This window comes from Electrona antarctica (assembly GCF_951216825.1).
Source record: "Electrona antarctica genome assembly, chromosome: 19".
Lineage (NCBI taxonomy): Eukaryota > Metazoa > Chordata > Actinopteri > Myctophiformes > Myctophidae > Electrona > Electrona antarctica.
Window position 1 is genome coordinate 14,816,536 of NC_136800.1, and position 21,971 is coordinate 14,838,506.

Below are 21,971 nucleotides of genomic sequence, written 5' to 3' on the forward strand. Positions count from 1 at the left end.
CGAGCTGCGGCATTTTGGATCAGTTGGAGAGGCTTCAGTGCACATGCCGGTAGGCCAGTAAGGAGAGAGTTACAATAGTCGAGTTTTGACAGGACTGTTGTCTGGATTAGGAGCTGGGATGATTCCTGGGTGAGGAACGGTCTAATTCGTCGTATGTTATAGAGTGTGAACCTACAGGATCGAGTGACAGCTGTGATGTGAGTTTTGAACGAGAGCTGACTGTCCAGGACAACACCAAGGTTCCTGGCTGTTGGGACAGACGTTACCAGGGCGTTGTCTACGGAAATAGTTAGCTCCCGCATCGGGCAGGACTTAGCTGGGAAGAAGAGAAGCTCAGTCTTGTCTGGGTTCAGCTTGAGGTGGTTGGAGGACATCCACTGTGAGATGTCAGCCAGGCAAGCAGTGATGCGTTCTTCCACCTGGGTGGCAGAGGGGGGGAAGGATAGAAACAGTTGTGTGTCATCGGCATAACAGTGATAGGATATATTGTGAGCAGAGATGATAGTGCCAAGGGATTTTGTGTACAGTGAGAAAAGGAGGGGACCAAGTACAGATCCCTGTGGGACCCCAGTTTGGAGGGTTCGGGGGGATGATAACAGACCTTTCCAGGAGACCTGGTAGGTCCGGTCGGTGAGGTAAGAGGAGAACCACTTTAGTGCCGTCCCGCCGATGCCTAGATCCGCTAGGGTGTCTAGGAGCAGCTGGTGGTTCACTGTGTCAAATGCTGCTGATAGGTCTAGGAGAATCAGGACTGCGGAGTGGGAAGCAGCCTGGGCAGCATGTAGTGCTTCTGTGACTGCCAGCAGGGCAGTTTCTGTGGAGTGGGCCTTTTTGAATCCGGACTGGTTGGGATCCAGCAGGTTGTTATGTGAGAGATGGAGAGAGAGCTGGTTGGAGACAACACGTTCAATGCTTTTTGATAGAAATGAAAGGAGTGATACCGGTCTGTAGTTCTTGACATCTGAGGGGTCAAGGGTTGGTTTCTTGAGGAGTGGTGTTACTCTGGCTGACTTGAGGTCAGATGGGACGCAGCCTGAGGTTACTGAGGTGTTGATGATGGAGGTGATGAAGGGGAGCAGATCAGGTGCGATGGTCTGGAAGATTGGAGACGGGACGGGACAGACTTGTGCTTACGTTTGAAATGTACTACAAACTGTGAATAAAATGTTCAATCAATCAGTCAAATAAGAATAAGAAGCGCCATCAATAACACTTAAGACAAGTTATAAGTATAGCAATCAGATGAGATATCATTAAGAAATATATTGATTATTATAGCCAATTAGAGTGTGAAGGGACCATGAGGATTTACAGTAAACACAAGAGCGGCTGGGGCGTTTTGTTGTACTGAACAGTGCCACTAGGGGGCGGCAAAGCTCCATAATGTTGGATATTTTAAAAAAAGAGAAAAGTGAGCTGCATCCATTTTGCAGCTGCAGTATTATTTAGAAGGAGCTCGAGCTGTTGAAATAAGAGCCAGCAGGACCTTGCAATGGACGGGTAAATAAAAACACCTTCTATTTATGAGCATTTAATTGACATTTATACATTTGCTGCAACAATAAAATGATAATACACTTGCACAGACGTGGCCCCCGGACCTGAACTTCTGCACTCGTTGTTTGCGAAATTACATGTTAGCGTCATGTCATTGGTAGATAGCGTAGATAGAAACGGTCACAATCAATGTTGTATTTTGGTACCTAAAAAAAACAACAACACTTGGTGCTTTTTTTACAACTGTATTTTTATTTGTTAAATGCAATTGGAAATATATGTCATCAATGTCATTAATTTATTTAATGGGCCTTTACTTTAGCCGGCCGGGGGTTAGCCTAGCATAGCGCTAATGTGTCAGTCCCTCCTTTGTTATGAACCGCAGGCTTTTCTTTTGTCTGCAGCTTAATGCTAACTATACTCTAAGCTGTAGAGGCCTAAACATGCTAACCAGGATGCACTTATTGCACTGTCCTGGCAGGTGGATTATTGTGTGAATAGTGCAGGGCCTTTTAATTAAAATGACATGACTGTGATCGCGTCATTGTTGTAAGGTCGCGGGACTATATATCCTATATTTCCTTACAGTAACAGTTTGACATGCATAGCCTTAGATCAAGACTATCATAGGTGTATTTGATCGATTCTGATTTGCATATCAATATGCAAATATCAAAATCGATCAAATACATCTGGGGTGGTCTTGATCCAAGGCTAAGACGATGGACATTTCATCTGTATTGCTGCATAATGTAAAACTCGCATGCAGTTAAATGTCAACCATTAAAATACTGCTGTTACTCCACTTTTCCCCCGTTTTGGTTTTCTCCATCCCTACCTACTGGACAGTGATGTTGCGGTTGGAATGAAGGTAAAGAGTGCGCGCGCGCGCACACACAGCGTCACAATGGACATTACAAACTCAGGCTTATCCTTTATTTTGTGCATATAATGTGCACAAAATAAATGTAATATTTTAAATAATTGTAATACATTTTAATAATAATGTTAATAAAATGTGTGCATATAATTTGCCTATATGTATTTTCAAATCAAAACGCACCATAACCCAGATATATAATACATGCCTAATATAATATAATATGCAACAGCTGATTTACAATATTGGTGTTGTTAATTGATTCATATTAACTACATTTTTTTCCCAGAGATGCTCAAATGAGTTTTACATGGTTGGAGGAGTGGTTCATATTATTGCTAATGAATGAAGATGTAATACTGAATCGAGATGTAATTTGAAATGCTAGGGAAATTCTGAAAATGTGCATCGTGGAAATGTTTGTCTAGTCTTCCAGTTATTTAAACTTTGAATGTCTTCTTTCAGAGAGGCTCAGATGAGCTCAACATGTACGGTAGCAGCCCTCCTATGACTGGTGAGTCGGACTGAGTTCACACCTAATGATAGTCTCATGCTGCGTTCACTCTAGCAGAGACAAAAGCTGCAAAAAGTGTGGTAGGCCAACCTATCGCTGTTAAATCATCATGCTTGCGTCTGTGTGTGGGAGCGAAGATGAAGAAAAATGTAAAGGAATACATAAAGGCTTGAGTTGAAAAGAAAAGGGCTGACGGCAAGATTTTTTTTAATGAAGTATAATCATGTGTGGGGCGAGAAGGGGAGTGGAAAAGGCGAAACTAAAATATATTAAGGTTTCATTGATGCTACACTGTGAGAGTGCTGAAAAAAGCTGAAGTCAGCTGACATTTCTTTGTAGCTTCATTGTGTTAAGCATCAGTTTGTATGTTCCTGTCCCTGGCTTCTGTTAAAAATGGCTTTATGTAGTTTGTCGCTTTAATCGCTGCTATTGTGAACGCAGCATAACGTGTTTACCAGGTGTTAAAAAATGATTAAAATATGTTTATGTAAAAAAGAAAAAAAGTAAGAGCTGTTGAAAAGACAGGGTGTTATACATGGGAAAGTCAGGTTGTGATTGTATTTTTTTTGCAGCCAACGGGAGTGACAACAACAAGAAGCAGCGACTGGATGAATCCCCTCCCTCCAGAGTTCTTCACATCCGGAAGCTTCCCAACGAGGTCTCAGAGACCGAAGTCATCGCTCTGGGACTGCCTTTTGGAAAGGTCACCAACATCCTGATGCTAAAGGGAAAGAACCAGGTAAATAATAAATGTAATAACGTTTTGACCGTTGCATCGTCTGCAACAACCAGGAAGTCCTCTAGGTCTAGGAATACACCCACTATGTGAGCCTAGAGTCTAGGATCACATAAGCCAAATTCCAATACCGCAACTTTCACACTCGCTCACTCCCCTCGCGTCCTCCACTCGCTCCTCGGCTCCGCCCCCAGCGAGGAGGAGTGGAGGAGGAGAGGATTCGATGCGAGGACAGAGTGGTGGAGTGGATTTGCCTCTAGAATCGGAATGTACTCCGCTGTCGGCACATTCCGCGATCACTTATGACGTGAATCAATTCAATTCAATTCAAAGGGCTTTATTGGCATGGGAAAACATACGTTTACATTGCCAAAGCAAAAGTGGTGGAACAATACAGTGTCACACAGCTGGATCACTGGAACTCTGAACCCAGAGCCGTACAGTCTACAGAATAGACAATTCATTTTTGTGCATGTAACCGAGGCCAATGTGTATGTATTGGTAACATGTGCAACAAGGCTATTTATTCCTGAAATAGTGAATAAGCGCCAGGATGCGCACACTTTTATATTATATGTTTGTGAAGGGAATTCCTGACCTGCCCGCAGCCCGCGTTCCTTTTTGCTCGTATAAATAACCCCCCTCCTTGGACAGTCCCTCCTCCGACGGTCTTTGCAAATAACGGACACTATAACAGGAATTATAGGTAGTCTCTCTGACTTACATATTCAGTTCAGTTCAGTCCACATATAAATAAATACATTTTTGTCACCGTCATTCATAGCAGTCTGTGCATTCAGGCATGCACAGAGAGAAATTAACTATAGCTTTTGAGGTGCGCACAATATAGCCTACTTTTATTATGCTTATATCACACAACGCAATAAAGCCAGTGGCTTGTTGTGGTCCTTTCACTTTCACATAGGCTATAGGCTACTGTATCATTCTGAAGCTCTATTAATTCAGCGAAAATGTGTCTCTTCAACAAACAGCAAAGCTTTTTAGTTTAATGTTTGTGCGTGTGTGTGTGCATGTGTGTGTTGGGTCAGCGACAGCGTCTCATCAGCCGCAGCGGCCGGCAGCTAGTGGATGGGGGGTGGGGGGGTGAATAGTATCGGGTTTCAAGCAGTATTTTTCTGTGCCACATGTGGAGGAGGCGGACTTATGTCACTGGAGAAGGAAAAAAACATGTACACGTGATGCGGAAATCCGCAGCGAGGAGACAACATACCCCACCGAGCCTGCACCTGATGTATTGTACACTCGCTCTATGCGGTCTCGGAGAGACCACTCGGCTCCTCCACTCGACTCCTCCACTCGACTCCACTCTCCTCCTCGATGGAGCACTTTAACAATCGGAACGTTAACCATTTCCGGGTCAAGCTGGAATGACCCCGACTGGGAGTGAGTGAGTGGCCGAGATTTTGGGTATTGGAATTTGGCTATAGTCTGTGAATTTCAAAATTCCATGATGCCCCTAGGCAAAATGTTGAGACAAGGAATACTGACACTTGAGATGTGAAGACTTCTTTTGGTTGCAGCTGAAATGATCTACACTAGTAGTAGTATTGACCCCCTGAGGGAAACTTTGTTCCACAGAAAAACGACCTTAAAGAAAACTGTGAAATAGCTTGGCACATAATTAACAGCCTTCAGACAATCACCGTGGTATTAATATTGTGAACTGCTGCATGTATAATAAATGTCATAATCAATGCCATACTTATTGTTGTAATACAAGAGCAGCTTGCCTATTAAAGAGCTATCTATGATGTTGATTTTTTTCCTTCCTTCAAATTATTTTCTATGGTTTGTCTCAAAACCAAATCCGTTTAAACATTTCCTCATGTGAACCTCATCATTGGCAATACTGATTTAAATATCACTATATTGTAGGCATTTCTGGAATTGGGGACAGAGGAAGCGGCTATCACTATGGTGAACTACTACACAGCTGTCACCCCCCAGGTTTGAAACCCTCCTGTTCTCATAGATGACCTGTTACCTAGTTTTACACTTGAATATGTGTCTGATAGAAAATATATTGTCTGTCACACAGGTCAGAAACACACCAGTCTTCATCCAGTACTCTAACCACAAGGAACTGAAGACTGACTCTGCTCTGAATCAGGTACACAAACCTGCACCTGTAATATTCGCCATATATACACACACTACAGACATAGAATATGCACTTTCAGTCAGCAAGTCTTAATGCACCATTCATTCCCAAGACGTCTGCACTTTCTCCCTGATCCAGCTGGTGTGTTTTGTTTTTTGTCCTCCCTAGTGGCGCTTCTGGCCTATAATGTTTGGTTTTTATTCAGGGTGATATGAGATGGCACATTTAATATTGTCTATGATGCGTTTGTTTCTTGACCTCAGAGAGCTCAGGCGGTGCTGCAGGCGGTGTCAGCTGTTCAGGATGGAAGCTCTCCGTCCTCTGAGCCTGGAGTTCTGGACTTGGCCCCACCCCCCAGCCCCGTTCTGCGCATCATAATTGACAACATGTTCTACCCTGTGACACTGGATGTTCTCCAACAGGTACATATTTTTATTTCCAATATTCAGATATTCAAATTCAGTGTTTATTAGTTAAGATAATTGTCTTGTCATTTCGGCTCTGACCTGTGAAAACTGTTTACAAGAAAGGAATTTCATTCATCTTTACAAGCTACCTACCACCTACCAGCTCAGTGGGCTTGCAGGTCAATCATTGGACGAGTCATACCAAAGGCTATAAAAATGGTACCCAATGCCTCCTTGCTTTACACTCGACATCAAGGATTGCATTGGGGGTAAGTCCCTGCGACATGCTATGTCATGTCCATGGAGATGTAGTACATCAAGCCGCCTCACGTTACAGAAACAGGAGGTAGGTTTCTGACCTATGGCCCATATGGCTCGGCCTCGGGAACCATTCGTTTCCCTGCTACTTAATTATACCACCACCGGCCTATATAAATGTTTATTGTAAATTTGTGTTTGTGAACTAACGTTTTTTCTTCCCCATCCCTCCAGATCTTTAGTAAGTTTGGCACGGTGATGAAAATCATCACCTTCACCAAGAACAACCAGTTTCAAGCTCTGCTGCAGTTCAGTGATCCAGTCAACGCCCAGCAAGCTAAACTGGTAGGTTGACATCCAACAAATGAAATAGTGATGCACAATATTATTATAATATAAAAAATGCAATATCGCTATCAAACCGATGTAAAAATAATTCAGATATTTCACCTGTATTGACAGATATTTCACCACTATTGACCGATATTGATGCAAATATATATGCTTAACACATTTTGTGCCCACAGACATCCTAGGAATTACCGCATGTAGTGCCCAGGACGTCTGTGGACGTCTTGGTAAAAAAAAAAAAAGAATAATGTGTTAACTCCCATCTTCCCTCTATTTTATCCATACACTCTTTCTCCCTCCCTCCAGTCTTTGGATGGACAGAACATCTACAACTCGTGCTGTACACTAAGGATAGACTTCAGCAAGCTGGTGAGCCTCAACGTCAAATACAACAACGACAAGAGCCGAGACTACACACGACCTGACCTGCCCACTGGAGACGAGGGGTCCGGCAACAAGGACCACAACTCTTTACTGGGTAAGACGACACCCGCTGCTCAGTCCCTTGTTTTGCTAGTGAGCAGTAAGTCGGTCACCGATTTCAGCCGAGAGTTATTAAAAAAATGATAAAGTAAAGTGCAGCAGAGATTATGTCCAGCCATGCTCGGGTACGGAGAGACACGGCGATGGCTGTCGTTCTGGGTAAATATGCTGTCTGTTTCATCCCTCCTTCTCTCCCTCCTCTCTATCCCCTCTCTTCTCTTCTTCCTCCACTGGGTCAGTGAGCATTCAGGTAAACACTAAGTTGGTACTTGGGTTCATAAGTGTAGACTGTAGTATACGGGCACTCTAATGGAATTGCATCGTCCACAATGATGAAGAGAGATTTGTCAGGCACACAGCGGTCAACTGGAGATGGGAAGGCAGGGTCAACAGGGATTGGTCACCCTCATAAATCTGAACCGTGGCATTTGGGCATGTCATAGGCTAAAATAGCAGATCTACAACGCCTTGGGTTGAAAGATGCATTATGAGTTTGTACATCGACCATTTTCGACATAATGTAGACCTTTTGGGTCAACTCCCTTCCTCTTCTCTTTTCCCCCTCAGTGATTTCTATCGCTCCCTCTTGTACATGTACTTGAAAATTCCCTTGTGGGGATGGGGCGTAGTTGTGACATGCTTATCTCTGCATTCCATAATAAGGATATCTTATTTTGAGAAGTTGGACGAAACCGATGCTCAGAAAGTCAATAGAAATTCCATCACTATGGAAACATATTGACGTTTGATTCAAATATTGTGATGGCACTTCAGTCCGGCTGTAGCTACTTATGCAGGTTATCTCAAGCATCTACCTCCAAGGTTGCTGCGCTAATTCAGCTATTGCGGCAAGTAATGCAGTTGGATATTGTCCTTGTCTAGACTCCTAGCATAGTTTAGAGATGTGGTCTCTTGTTCTAGGTCGCGTACTGTAGGTACACCGTTCAGCAGCGCTAACATTACACCACTACATGTGAAAGTGAATTGGCGTGGGTTAGCGTTGTGTGGTATAAACGTAGTTGTCATATTGTCTTATAGGTACCCCATCTGGAGCGCTAGCTTCCTACTCTAGTGGAGGAGGTTACTCGTCTTCTCTCTCCCTCTCGCAGGGTGGAGGTACCTATCCTTTCCTTTTTCTACTTTTCTTCCCCCTCCCCCCTCTCTTTCTCTGTCTCTCTCCCTGTCCTCCTGCTGCTATACTCTGTCTTTTAATACTTGTGCTAGAGCTTCTGCCTGGAAACACCAGGGCAGGGAAATGACTTCCACTGGGTCATTGGCCACAATAGAAGTGTCTACAATAGAAACATTCCTTTAATTATCCCTTTATATTGTAGATAAAGCCATTGGTAAGTATGTCCCCAGTGTTTGTTTGGTATTTCCTCACCCTGGTGTGTCCTCAGCACACAGTCCATCCAAGCTGTCCTTGGGAATTTGCTCTCATTACATTTTGCACACTGCTTTGTTAACCAATGAAAAATAAATAAATTCCCAAGACATTTAAATGTTAGCGTTGTTGAAAGTACAGTAAATGATGTAAATTCAGTTACGGTAACTAAACTTGAAATGTGCTGCTTCTGCAAATGGATACTTTTATTGTGTGGTGATATTCTAGTTAAAAAAAAAAACGAATGCATTGCGGAGTACTTTTCAAATGTTTTGCTCTCAAAGTTCAATAGCAGGGCATTTATTCTGTTCTTTGCAAATTCTCAAATCCTCTGGAAGGACTGAAAGCAGAGCTACACTGTATGTGAAGTGAATGGTAATGGGATGTAATTTATGCATAGATTGCTCTGTTTTGTTTGTGTGGGCATGGCATGTAAAGACTCTAATCCTTCCCCTCACATTACATTTAATCCTAACCAGTGCCCACTCTGTGCGAGTGTTTAATGGTGGGATTATTGCCATAAGGTGTCAATGGTCACCTTTTATTTTATTAGTTAACGCTTGTAGATGAGGTATAACCAAAAAGTGTTTGGGGGAGGCAATTGGACCGTACCTAAATCATCCTTCCTGGCCCCCACACCCAACGCCTATTGCATCAGCACTTTGATCGTAAAGTTTGATGTGTAGAGGATGATATTGAATTAGCCTTTATTATTTTTGTCTTTCTGGCTGTAGAATTGTAACTAACTGAAATGTATGGAAAACGTAGATGCTTTAAGATTATTCAAGATGGTATTAATATACCATCAACGTATTTGAATTTGTTGACCCTTTCTCCTTACAGGAGCCACAGGTCCCGCCGCGTGCTGCTGCAGCTGTGATCTAACTGACTAACTAACAGTATTGTGCTCTATGGCGTCGCTGTGTTCATTGTGTGGTGTCATTGCTGTCCTCGTAGGAGCCATCAATCCGCTGAGTGCCGCTGCTGCAGCGGCAGCGCATGCTGGACGGGTCGCTCTGTCTGGGTCCGGCGTTTCAGGAGTGCTGTTGGCATCCAACCTGAATGACGAGGTACACTACACCAAACCTGTGTGTGTGTGTGTGTGTGGGCTCTGTGTACTGTGTGCACTGTATACCTGTATGTGTCATGTACATGTCATGTACAGTATGTCTGTGAAAAGGTGAGACTGAGGTTCATTTTGAATTGTAATACATTGGTTGAAACTGTAGCTCATTTGAGATGGATGTGTGTACGTGCACGTCAGAGAGAGACACAGACTGTGTACCTCATTTGAGATGGGTGTGTGACACACACCCACTGTGTACGTGCACGTCAGAGAGACAGACTGTGTACCATTGGCTTTTTTTTTCAAAAAATGGGAGAAACTATTATGGGAGAATGATGAATGTAAGTGAATGTTTTTATTGTGTGTTCGATTGGGATGATGAATGTAAGTGAATGTTTTTATTGTGTGTTCGATTGGGATGATGAATGTAAGTGAATGTTTTTATTGTGTGTTCGATTGGGAGGGGTGTGTGTGTCACAGGCTTTCCACAGACTATGTAGGCTTACTTTCCCCTCTCTGTTGTATCTAGAATCTTTTCTCATTTAGAAAATGTTCTGCCCAATACTTTTTGTTCCGCCCCACCTTTCTCCCGATTTAGTCATTCTGTCGATTCCCAAGTCCCCTTGTACTGTAGTCTCTTGTAACTGCTGACCCTTGCTGGTTGGTCTTAGGAAGGATGTAGGTCAGCAGGGGTCTCTTCCATTACACATGACACTGCCAGTCCACTTCTTTATACCTGTGACCGGACAGTGAGGAGTTTCATGGGGAAGACAAAACGTGTGTAGAGGTGCACTCTGTTCTTCCTAGTTCAGCACCCCACTGCACAACAGACCCTCACCAACATGTAGGAGTCACTAGTGAAGCGACAGATCACCCTCCCACCTCTCTTCCTACCCTCGAACACGGTCAATCGAGTTTGTTGGGACAAGCCAGATTAACCGTGGAGGTTTCGAATCAATTTCAACGACGAGTGTTATTTTCTCTACAATCTACAATATTTCTTTACAATTTAGATTTCCAGATCCAGATTTCCTGGTCTATTATCTTGTATTTTGTTCTTTTATTTTGTTGATTATTTTTCTGTCCACTCATATTTGTCGTCATCAAATGTGTGCAGGATTTCTCAGTTTGTAACTTCTGTTTTCAAGACGGGTTTCTGTATTTGTAAATCTCTATCTACTATATTGTCGTAGTCCTTTTCTCTATTTTCCTTTCTCTATTTTCTCTATTTCTTGAAGGTGGCTTCCATTGTTTATTCTAGTGGTGGTTTTGACGTCTCTGTCATGCTACTAAAGCTGATCTCTGACCCCCACATAATGACAAAAAGACTGCAACGCTATTGATGGTTCTCTGGCACTTAGACGTTCATACTATGTAGGCCTTACTTTCCCCTCTCTCTGTGATGCAAAGCCAGGAAAGGAAAGAAGCGCACGGCACCACCTATGTAGACCCACTGCGGCGCGACAGCTTAGCTAGCGACGCTGTAGAGCTCAAGACCCCGATGTTGGATAGGAGAGTGTGGAAGGCAGCGATTCAGGAGTTCAGAGTTGGTGTTTGCTAGACTGCACTCTTGCATCGCATAGCATAGAATATTGATTGATTTATTAGTCCGAAATATGAACGGCAGGTAGTACAGTAAGACATTAAGGCTAAAATAAAAGGATAACAAAAAAGTTGTGGGGACTTGTTTCTGTTGTCTTCCTATTACTAGTACTATTGTGATCCCCTGAAAGATTTCATTCACGAATCTTATCCGCTTCAACGTCCAAGGTCATTGTCACAAACACGTTTGCAAGTGAAACCATTTTCCGTGTAAGCTTTTGTTTATAATTTTGGCACAAGCTCAAACCTCTTAAGGGCACCAAACATTCCTCTATGCAGGAAAGTAATGGTAGTATCCCCAACAACAGTGATTTTTACATTTTATTTTTGGCAGATACAAAAAGTATTTGCTATATTAATTCCTTTTCTGCCATCTACAAACATATTCGGACCCCTAGACTAGGGTACGGCAAGTGCCAACTACGAACATGTTCATAGACCCCCGTATACTCCATATAGACGAATTCAGAAACGGGTCTCATGGTCGCAGCAAACGTATTTCCTATAGGCGGAGACGACATATCTGCGGTGTAAACTCGCAGGTCTTCTACTACATTGAATGGTAGAGTGACTGATGTTAGTCTGCTCAAACGTTACTCTTTTACCTGGTTTTTACTAACACTAACTATACAAAGATGCCCAGAACATCGGGATGTACCTGTGTAGTTTATGGCTGCTCCAACAGTAGTGGCAACATTCAACTTTGGAGAGAAACGGAATGTAAAAAAATACACAGCGGTGTCTGAGACCAGAGCCATAGAGTAATGGTTGAGACGAAGCAGTGAAAGGTCCTGAAAGATGCCACACCCAACCCATCCTCATGCAAGGTTCTGTGATTCCAAGCAATTCCTCAAAGTCGACAACAGAGGTGCACATAGAACTCATGAGCTGTAATCGGTCTACTTTACTTGTTCTACACAACTGGGCCTTTATACTAAAAACAGGGTTGTGTTTCCACTAGTGCTCGGAGTGGCATTTGGCTGCAATCTCACCCCCCCCCATAAACTGTCTCTAACCCATTGGCTACTGCCATCAGCTTGACTCTACATCTGACCTGACTGGCTAGCCACCGCATGCCCCCCCCCCCCCCCCCCCCCGTTCCTCATTGTTTACTCCCTTACTTAGCCACTTGTTTCTTTTTACTTAAATGTACTCTTCAGTTCCCCCCAATTAGCTTCCTTTTCACCCATCATTAATAATTGTGTGTGTGTGTGTGTGTGGTGGGGACGACTACGACGACAAAAAACTATAGGAGTTGGCTGTGTGTGTGTTGGGGGGGGTGCAGTTGTTTGGGATTCAAACCAGCGATCATTCAGATTCTGTTTATGTTCCACTGATGCTGTTTACTGACCTATGCTTTGATTTTTGTCCTCCTTCCTCCCTTCCTTCCCTACCACCACTTATCCCCTTTCCCCTCTATTTCTCCGTCTGTTACTTTATTCCTCCCACTCTTTTTTTCCTCCCTACGGCATCATGTAATGTCGGCATTCTGTTCTCTTCTTGTTTTTTATCACTCCTGTCCTCACCTCTATCCTCCTCCCCTCGACCCTCCCTTTTGTGTTGCCTGCCCCTGCCCTCTGTTGCCTACCACTGTATACTGACTGGTCTAACCTGACTGCTTTTGCCATTTGACCTCCCCATGCCTTCCATATTTTTGCTCCACTCCCCTCCATCGTCGTGGAAACCACCACCTCTTCTCTCCTCCTCCGTTGCTGGCGGTCTGCTCTGTCCGTCCATGGTTCTCTACCTCCGTCTCTCCTCTTCCTCCTCTGCTCCTCCTCTCCTGTCCTCTGCTCTGCGGTCTCTCTCTCTAAAGATGGTCACGCCGTCAAGTCTCTTTACCCTCTTTGGTATGTTTAACGTCTAATATTCTACTATCTGTCTGTGCATCTATACTGTCAATCCTTTGGGCACAGTCGACCTCTACACCTCTAGCTTTCTCTCTATATACTGTTTAATCTCTATCGGCTCTCTCTGTCTCTCCCTGTCAAGTCTTGTCGATATTCAGTGCAGTCGTAGTTTACCCATTAATCTTCATATTTAAGATTATTCAAGATGGCATATAGCATCTACAGTTTGGGTCCGTTTCCAGTCCGCCACTTGGATCAGCCAGCCAGCCAGAATGTCTTATCAACCTGTCAACCAACCAGACATTTTTCAGTCAGTCAGTCAGCTAGGTAATATATTGGTGTCAGTTTATCAGCCAGAGAGACGCAGCGAAAAGCCACCTTATTAGAGTTCTCTTTGTGTTGTCATCAGTAAAGCGGTCAAGTGAGTTTGAGGAGTTTGTTGAAGAGAGCTGGTTAGCAATCCCACAGACGGCCACGGAGAGCACAATCAGTTAGCTGTCATCACACGGGAAGGCTCCACCTCTCCTTTTTAGTTTGTCCTTCCGACACTAACTTTGTTCCTTCCATCCTTCACGTCCTCCTCTTTCTCGAACCTCCGTCGGCTCCATCTCTCCTGCTCTGTCTATCCTATCAACCTTGTATCTCCTCCTCCTACCCTGCTCTCTCTGTTGTACTCTCCCTCACTCCATCTGTCTCCAGGTGTATACGGTGATGTGCAGCGCGTGAAGATCCTCTATAACAAGAAAGACAGTGCTCTGATCCAGTTATCAGATGCCAACCAGGCTCAACTAGGTGAGTGACAGTTTCATCTGACTCGGCGCTAGGCACTGCAAGCATTTTGATATGTTTTTCTGTAGGCTGCCTTAATGGCACAATTCTTCCTTGACTTGTGAATAACACAGGTCAAAGGGGAATATTAACTTATTTTATTTTCACTTGGACTGAAAAATGGGTGTTTGATTTTTCTTCTGTATATTTATATCATGAGCCAGAAAACCATGAATGCTATATAGCTATAACTTCCTCCTGATGATCACAACATGTCCTCTCCCTCTATAGCGATGAGTCATCTGAATGGCCAGAAGATGTTTGGTAAAGTGATGAGAGTCACACTGTCAAAGCACCAAACTGTTGCTCTGCCCAGAGAGGGACTGGATGATCAGCTTCTCACTAAAGGTAAGACGGGACTGATCTGATCAAAGCATCTTGTTTAGCTACAGTCCACCATTAATCATATTCACATGGCGGCTATTTTGCTGTGCAGTGTGTTCTTGTGTGATCGCATCCACTCGGAGACTTCTTCATATGTGCCCAGGGTCAGGGACACATTAGCACATAATTTATGAACTCTTAACATCAAGCATGAAACTATAAATGTCATGCACTCACCAGCACCACACTACTATCATACACCCCTTATACTAAGGACAGCAATGGGACCAAGCTGTAAGCTTCCTTTTTTTTAATTTGCATTATCCTTTCGATTATGGTAGGTGAAATGTACGTTACATGTGACGACATAGGGGTTAGGGATGAGATAACAGCCAGGGCTCGACGCTAATGATTTTTCCATGTAGCACATGTGCTACTTGGAAAAAATCTAGTAGCACACAAATAATTTTAGTTATGGCCTGTCGACAGGCCATGAGCAGTGCATTGATGGCCTTGTATGTCTGTTATTTTGGACACTGTCTGTGACGCACATTACTGCTATGTATCTGGGTTTGAGAGGCATTGGCAATGATCTATGTAATCTTATAGTAGCCTACTAGATTATAGCCAAATTGTCAAACTCTTTTCGGGACTGTTGCACAATGGTGAATGATGAAAGTGTTGCATAATTTGCGAATGGGGACAATATTGAACATAACTGCGTCACTTCAGAGGAAAGGGAGCTGCTACTTCAGATTCAGATATGTTTACTCACCCGTGGATTCCATTAGCAATGGCATGGTGGAAATGGAACATTAACAGCCAACATGAGTTACATAAATCCTTTTGTCGGTGACTATAAGTCCGTTCTAACTTCTCTCTCACACTCACTCAGTGTAAAAATGTAACCACGGCACCAGGCGCCGCAGGCATCTAGTGGCTAGTCAAATTCTGTAGTCACACGGGTGCTACAAATTGCATTTCACAATTCGCACTGTACTGTGCGAATGTTTTTAATTAGCCAATGCGAGTACCTGCTCGCACTGTCGAGCCCTGATAACATCTACAACCTCAATTAATTTGTCTTTGTCTCTTCTATATTGTGCAGATTTCTCTGGCTCTCCACTCCATCGCTTTAAGAAGCCTGGATCCAAGAATTTTCAGAACATATTTCCTCCCTCAGCAACGCTACATCTCTCCAATATACCGTAAGACACACTGGACAAAAATAAATCCTCTTTGAATAAGGACTAGTTTGATTTCTAAGACAAGGATTTTTAAGATGCATATTTTGTGTTCAGGGAGGGTGTATCTGAGGATGACCTGCGCTTGCTGTTTTCCAATGTTGGAGCATCCGTCAAGGCCTTCAAATTCTTCCAGTAAGAAACATGTATCTGTTTGACAGGCAATTCATTTGTTTTGTGCAAGAAACCATATCCCGGTTTCAAAACCAAACTGTATTTAATCAAGTCCTAGATGTCCCTGTTACAAGGGCAGTTAATATGTTCTCAGTTTAAAAAAAACCCCAATTATTTGACAAGGAAAAGCACAGATTCAATGTTTCATCATGGCAAAATGTAGTGCATGTTTGAATGAGTAAAGACAGCGAGTGGAGCAACATGTGAGAACCTGTGTAAAGACTAAATAATTATGACAAATAAGCATTTATGAAAAGTCCATGATGGATTCACTTTCTGTGTTCATTTACGACTGAAAGTATTAAACAATTAAGTATTAAACAATTGTTTATTACCATTTTATTCAACAATTCTGTAATGAATGGTTACTGTTGTATAAATGTAAAATGTATAACATTACCTTGGTTAAGGGAAGCAATGAAACAAATAATGTGTGTGATGTTTGTGGAATAGTACATTTATCTATTATTACTGAGTCTTAACAAAGTTTCTCTCCCTCTCCTTCCCTCTGTCAGGGACCATAAGATGGCGTTGATCCAGATGTCTGCGGTAGAGGAGGCTATCCAGGGCCTGATTGAGATTCACAACTACGACATGGGAGCGAATCACCACCTTAAAGTTTCCTTTTCCAAGTCTACAATCTAACGTCCCAGTACTCCTGCTCCTCACAACTGTGACGTTGGAGAATCCCATCACCTTTTGTCAAATTACATTCATTAATCTTCAGTTCTCCACAATCTCAACTGTAAATCAGTGTCTTGGCTTTCCAAATTAGCATATTTGTAACAGAATTTTTGGCTTTTGCGTGAAGTCGTTCACTTTTCCATTGCATAGAACTGGCAACACACTGGGACGTTTTGTTTTTAAAAAGAACAGTGAAACTTGACATCAGGGTTAACCAAAGCCAAAATTATAAAAACCCAAGCTACCTCTTTGATAAACACAATAATTCCTCCTAGAAAACGAAAACATTCGCCAGACTTAATTCCCTAAAAAAAACGAGCGATTCACCCGTACTGCTCCATACTATATTTACAAGTGCAATGGATTATAGTCACTATACATTGTGGAAAATCAGTAGCAGGCGGATAAGGCTAATAGAAAAACTTGCCAGTATTATCTCACTGCAAAATTACCTATAGTAAACAAACATGTATAATCTCCTGGATTTCTATCCAGTTAATGACACACAGGAGACATATTTGCAAAAATCGATAAAATCAAAATGCAGAACAATACAAAAACGGCTTACAAACTTACATGGGGAGTCGATAATTTGGTATCCCCGGTTTGTTTGTAACCTCAACAGAGCTACCAGGTACTGAAAAATCTGACCCGTCTGAACTGAGTGTTGCTGTCTGTGTGCGCGCCCTACAGCGGTATTGCCATGGTACTTCCGTGCTCACAGACAGACACATGCACACCACACCACACAGACATACACACACACATAGTCATGCATAGGAGTGGCTAGCACCACTCAAAAACAAAGTAGACTTAGGCTGGTACTTCGCAGTGGAAAAGCGGAGTCTGTGAATGATAAGCGCTCAAGGCTATCTTTTTAGTCAAAGACCAGATGAGAATGACAATGAAAGCATTGTCATTCTCATGACCCCCCAGCCTTTGGACAGGCACACAACGATCATTTTTCTATGTCTAGATTTTCACCGAGTGGTCACTGGGTTGATACACTTTTTAGGTTTTAACCCGTAAATGTCTTTGGAGCTCACTTAAATGTTGTCTTTGGAGCTCACTTAAATGTTGTCTTTGGAGCAACAGTGCATTCAAGAAAACTCAGAAGCAGAGCAGGGTCTTCACCTCCCCTTCTAGATCTAGAAAGAAGAGTATTTACACTATACGTAAGATGCTTATTGTCGGTATCAGCCAGAGAGGCAGAGTCTATCCTCATTTCTCAATGCACTAGACCCCTGGGAGATTAACTGCTGAGGTGAATCGCAACACCTACCATAGACAGCTTCCAGTACTCAATTCACGACTTCTCCAACCCTAGCCGTGCCACTCGTACACTGAGTTGCCGGCGATCAAACCCATGACCTTGTCATGGGTTTCGAAAGACGAGTGCTCTACCGACTGACTTTATAATTTAGAAGAGACTGCATGTTTGAGAGCCATTGCTCGCACAATTTTTATTTTATTTTTAAATATATATTTTTTAAACATCCCAGTGATGAAGATATGGAAGTCTTCAAGCACAGATTGGCCTGCATCAAAGTAATTGGGTCAGCCGTAACAAATACGTCTTTTGTCTAACGGAAAGTGTCTAGTAACCAAGTATGAATCAGCTTTTTGTCTTGCCAAACCACATTATACCCAGGAGGGCCAAGGCACATTGTGCAACTTCTCATTTTCTCCACCTATTTGTCAGTTTGTAGAGGAGCGGTTGTCATATTGAAATTATGCAGACACATATTTTTTAAATGGCATTCATTCTAATTCATGCTAATTCCTGAATAACCTTAGGGGGTCACTCACATTTTTGACCCACCTTTGAGTCCCTACCAAGGAGGAATTGTGGTAGAATAATACAGTACAAGCCCATATCTCTATCTCTCTCACACACCCCCTCTCTTAGGAGTGCATTCTAGTGTCATCCTATTGGACAAGGTTTGAACATGTGATTATGGTCTTGGTGTCTGTCTGTTTGGCTTTGAAATGTGACCTGTTGGGACCAAGTACATGTGCCTTTAGTCTGTAGTATGGTTGTTGCAGTTAAAGTGTGTCTTCCTATGTTAACAGTGTTTGAACATCATATACCGGTAAACATATTCTTTTTTTGTGTTAAGGAAAAAAAATGATTAGAATCATGCTTTTCAACGACATACTGTCTATATGGTTTTAGATGACAAACTATGTCGTCTTTCATGGTTTTCGACGATATAGAAAATATGAAAATCATGCTTTTTTTTTTTTTTAATAGTTTTCAATTAGGGGTGCCTCTTCACTCTAATCCTCCTGTTAATCTGCAAAAAGGATTTTTGGTGGCTCCCACTCCCGGAGAATACACATTTATGTTCTCTTGTTGTATATTTTCTACCTGTTTTCAGTCTCTTGAGTCCAATGTGAAGGAAAACAATGGCACAAATTAAAACCTTTTCTACCGACAAGTCCCAAGTTTGATGGTTCATGTGTGTTAAGACCTCTGCTCCGATCTGTCTTTCAATAAACCTCTATCTCTCTACTCACTCCTGTTTCTCTGCTCTCGCTCCTTTCTTTCCCTCAGCATCTCTAATATTCTGTACTCTTTCTTTCAGTCCTTGTGGATATACATGAACACTTTTTTTCCTATGCAACAGGTCTTGGGGCAGGTGGGGATCGCATCAAAGGTTTAAAAGTGGATGAATTCGGTCAAATGAGCGGATGTAAAATGTAAGGAATAAGAACTTTCACAGATTAACAAACTGCAAACATACTTGGGCTACTTCAATCTCATTTTAGAGGATGCCAAAAAGAAACCGATCCTCTATATTTCCTAACTTGGAATACTGGGTAGAAAAGAGAATTGCTGCCTTCACCAGGTTCACCTAAACACGGTCCCGTCGTTTGAGTCGGGACTTCACTTGAACAAAGTCATGTCTCATCTTTTGGGTTGGATGTGGAGGATAAAGTTATTATGCAGAAATGGGGCAAATTAAAGTGCTAGTCCCGTGACTCGATCGCGCTGCAGATCATCCAGAGAGAACTAAGATGCTGAAGGGAAAACAAAGTTGTAAAAGCCAGAAAGTTGAAAGTTCAATAAAAGTAAAAAACAATTATGATGGACATCGGATGCTGCAGTATGCATAATATTTGTAACCATGACCACTAGATGGCGCTGCATGCTTAGAAACAAGGGCAAGTACCCGGATAGTTCATAGTGCATGAGCCAAATGTGTTCAATTGTTTTGGGGGCATGACCCATCACGTCCTGACGTCCATGCAATGTCAATGTACAAATACTTGTTTCTTATGTCTGGGTAAAACTTCTGGGAACTCAGATTAATGTCTGGGTAGCTCAGTCGGAAGAGCTCGAGGTCAAGTTCATGTCATGCGATCGAATCGTGGTACTGGACTGGAAAATCAGCATATGAGCAATCTGGCTCCCTGTATGGGGTCCATTGCATTGTAACAGAGGTAAACTCGTGTGTTCTTGGCTGTTGCTGATGATAACAAAAAGCCCCTCCAACCTACTTACATTTGTTCACCATTTAGTTTAAATGGCCATTGACAATGAATTGGGCGCTTAAAGTTAAATATTTCAAAAACTACAAATTATTTCAAACTAAGTAAACATCTCAAGCATGCATATCCACAGTAAGGTGGAATTTCTAAATTGTGAATCAAGGTATGAAGGAACAGTAGGCTACTAGTGGTGCCAACGTTTTCAGATGTTTTTAGTTTTATGGGGACATTATGCATTTGTTTGTTTAATTGTATGTATTTTTTTCCTCGTTACGTTCTTTGTTCTGTATTCAAGGACAAGGACATATCCTGTTGTTTCTTTGAAGATTTTGTTTTAGTGTTTGTGCTGCCATTTGGGTGTATGAAAATATATGCGAATAATTGTTTTAAGAATTAGGTAAAGAAAAATCAATAAACATTATGTTTTAAAAAAAGTTAAATATCTCAAAAGTAGAGTAAGACTGGTTTCAGTGCTATTTGGCATGACCATAATCTATAGTATGTCGTTTTTTATCATTTTCATCATTTTTCGAAAACCATGAAAAACGACAGTAGGCCTACAGTATGATGTAGAAAACTATGAAATCATGATTTTCGACAACATACTATATAGTATGTTGTTTTTCATTAAAAACAACATACTATGACATCAACAATAAAACAAACTACATAGGCCTGCCGCCTACTATATATTACGTAAGGGATAATATCTGGCTAGGTGGTCATTGTCGGGAGATAATTCACCGACAGGGAGTTTAACCACCGAGGCGAAGCCGAGGTGGTTACACTCCCTGAAGGTGAATTATATCCCGACAATGACCACCTAGCCAGATATTATCCCGCTTATTACATGGCTAACTAACATAAATTAATCCATTGATCCAAAACACAACAAAAAAAGTATTCCATAACTTCGCGCTGGCTGCGTCTGCCCAGCTGCAGGGCTGAAGCACTGTCGGAAAACAAGGAAGTGAGTTGATCAAATAGAATCCATTTTCGGGTCCAGCTGCTTCGTCTATTTCTCGCTCAAATGTTTTCAAAAACATTTTTAAGAGCAATGTTTAGCTGTAAATTACATTGTGTGTCAGTAGTGTGTGTGTTTACATGGCTGTTATGTTGGAAACGGCAGTAAATCAAGCGGGCGCAGCCGCGCAGCTGGTGGTGCTCAGAGGGTTTGATTAGGCAGCGGTCATTATACAGCGGAGCGGTCATTATCATGAGATAACTCACCGCTGAATTAAGCGATTGACCAATCAGAATCAAGCATTCAACCAAGCCATGTAATAATAACATTTATCTTTGTAGATCAAAGGGGCAGGGTCACAGAGAGAAGGGGCGGTGTCACAGAGAGGAGTGGGTGGGGTGAAAGAGGAAAGGATATCTATTACAAGATATATAATCTATTACAAGATTTCTATATATTACAATATTTGATCTAGATTACAATGATATCTGATTTCTATTTCCAATATTACTAGATTACAATTATATGTATTAAGCCTACTAGATTAGGCCTACAATTTACAATATTTGCCATTGATGCTTAAAGTTAAATAACTCAGAAACTACAAAACATTTAAAAGTAAAACGTTCCAGCATGTGTCTCCACAGTAAACTGAATTATAAAAAGTGTGAATGGAGTTTCTAGGTGAAAGTGATTTTTTGACATGCCAATAGCTGTCATTGAGCCCCATTATAAATTGAAAGCACTATATTTCTAAAACTATGAAACATTTCAAAGATTCCTTTTCAGGCAAACATGTCCACCGTAAGATGAACCTAAATAGGTTTGAATGGGGTTTCTAGGTGTAAGTATGTAGGACTAGTAGCATGCCAAAGTTTGTGCTATTGGAATGCATTGGGCGTTTAAGTTAAATAACTCAGAAACTACAAAACATTTCAAAGTAAAAAGTTCCAGCATGTGTCTCCACAGAAAGCTGAATTATAAAAAGTGTGAATGGAGTTTCTAGGTGAAAGTGCTTTTTTGACGTGCCAATATCTGCCATTGAGCCCCATTGTAAATGTCTCAAATTTGAAAGCACTATATTTCTAAAACGATGAAACATTTCAAA

General features: G+C 42.0%; 1 protein-coding gene across 2 annotated transcripts; it reads left to right on the forward strand.

The window, feature by feature from the left end:
- Positions 1-1,415: 1,415 nt before the first annotated feature.
- LOC306943922 (polypyrimidine tract-binding protein 2-like) lies at positions 1,416-18,643 on the forward strand. Of its 2 annotated transcripts, XM_079530458.1 has the most exons (17): positions 1,416-1,500; positions 2,347-2,368; positions 2,843-2,891; positions 3,464-3,630; positions 5,524-5,595; positions 5,687-5,758; positions 6,013-6,171; positions 6,649-6,759; positions 7,072-7,243; positions 8,287-8,364; positions 9,590-9,702; positions 13,117-13,150; positions 13,850-13,942; positions 14,210-14,326; positions 15,411-15,510; positions 15,604-15,681; positions 16,236-18,643. In XM_079530458.1, the coding sequence occupies exons 1-17, from the start codon at positions 1,493-1,495 to the stop codon at positions 16,363-16,365; spliced, it is 1,575 nt and encodes a 524-aa protein (XP_079386584.1). In that variant the 5' UTR covers positions 1,416-1,492; the 3' UTR covers positions 16,366-18,643. The 2 variants fall into 2 exon arrangements, with proteins under 2 accessions (XP_079386584.1, XP_079386585.1); XM_079530459.1 differs by lacking the exon at positions 8,287-8,364.
- The last annotated feature ends 3,328 nt before the right edge of the window (positions 18,644-21,971 follow it).

What these genes read in the sequence shown, in the direction of transcription:
- LOC306943922 (XM_079530458.1), top strand. An exon ending in GGACCACAACTCTTTACTGG is followed by an intron (nt 7,244 to 8,286) that starts GTAAGACGACAC and finishes ATTGTCTTATAG; the next exon opens with GTACCCCATCTGGAGCGCTA. An exon ending in AAGGCCTTCAAATTCTTCCA is followed by an intron (nt 15,682 to 16,235) that starts GTAAGAAACATG and finishes TCCCTCTGTCAG; the next exon opens with GGACCATAAGATGGCGTTGA.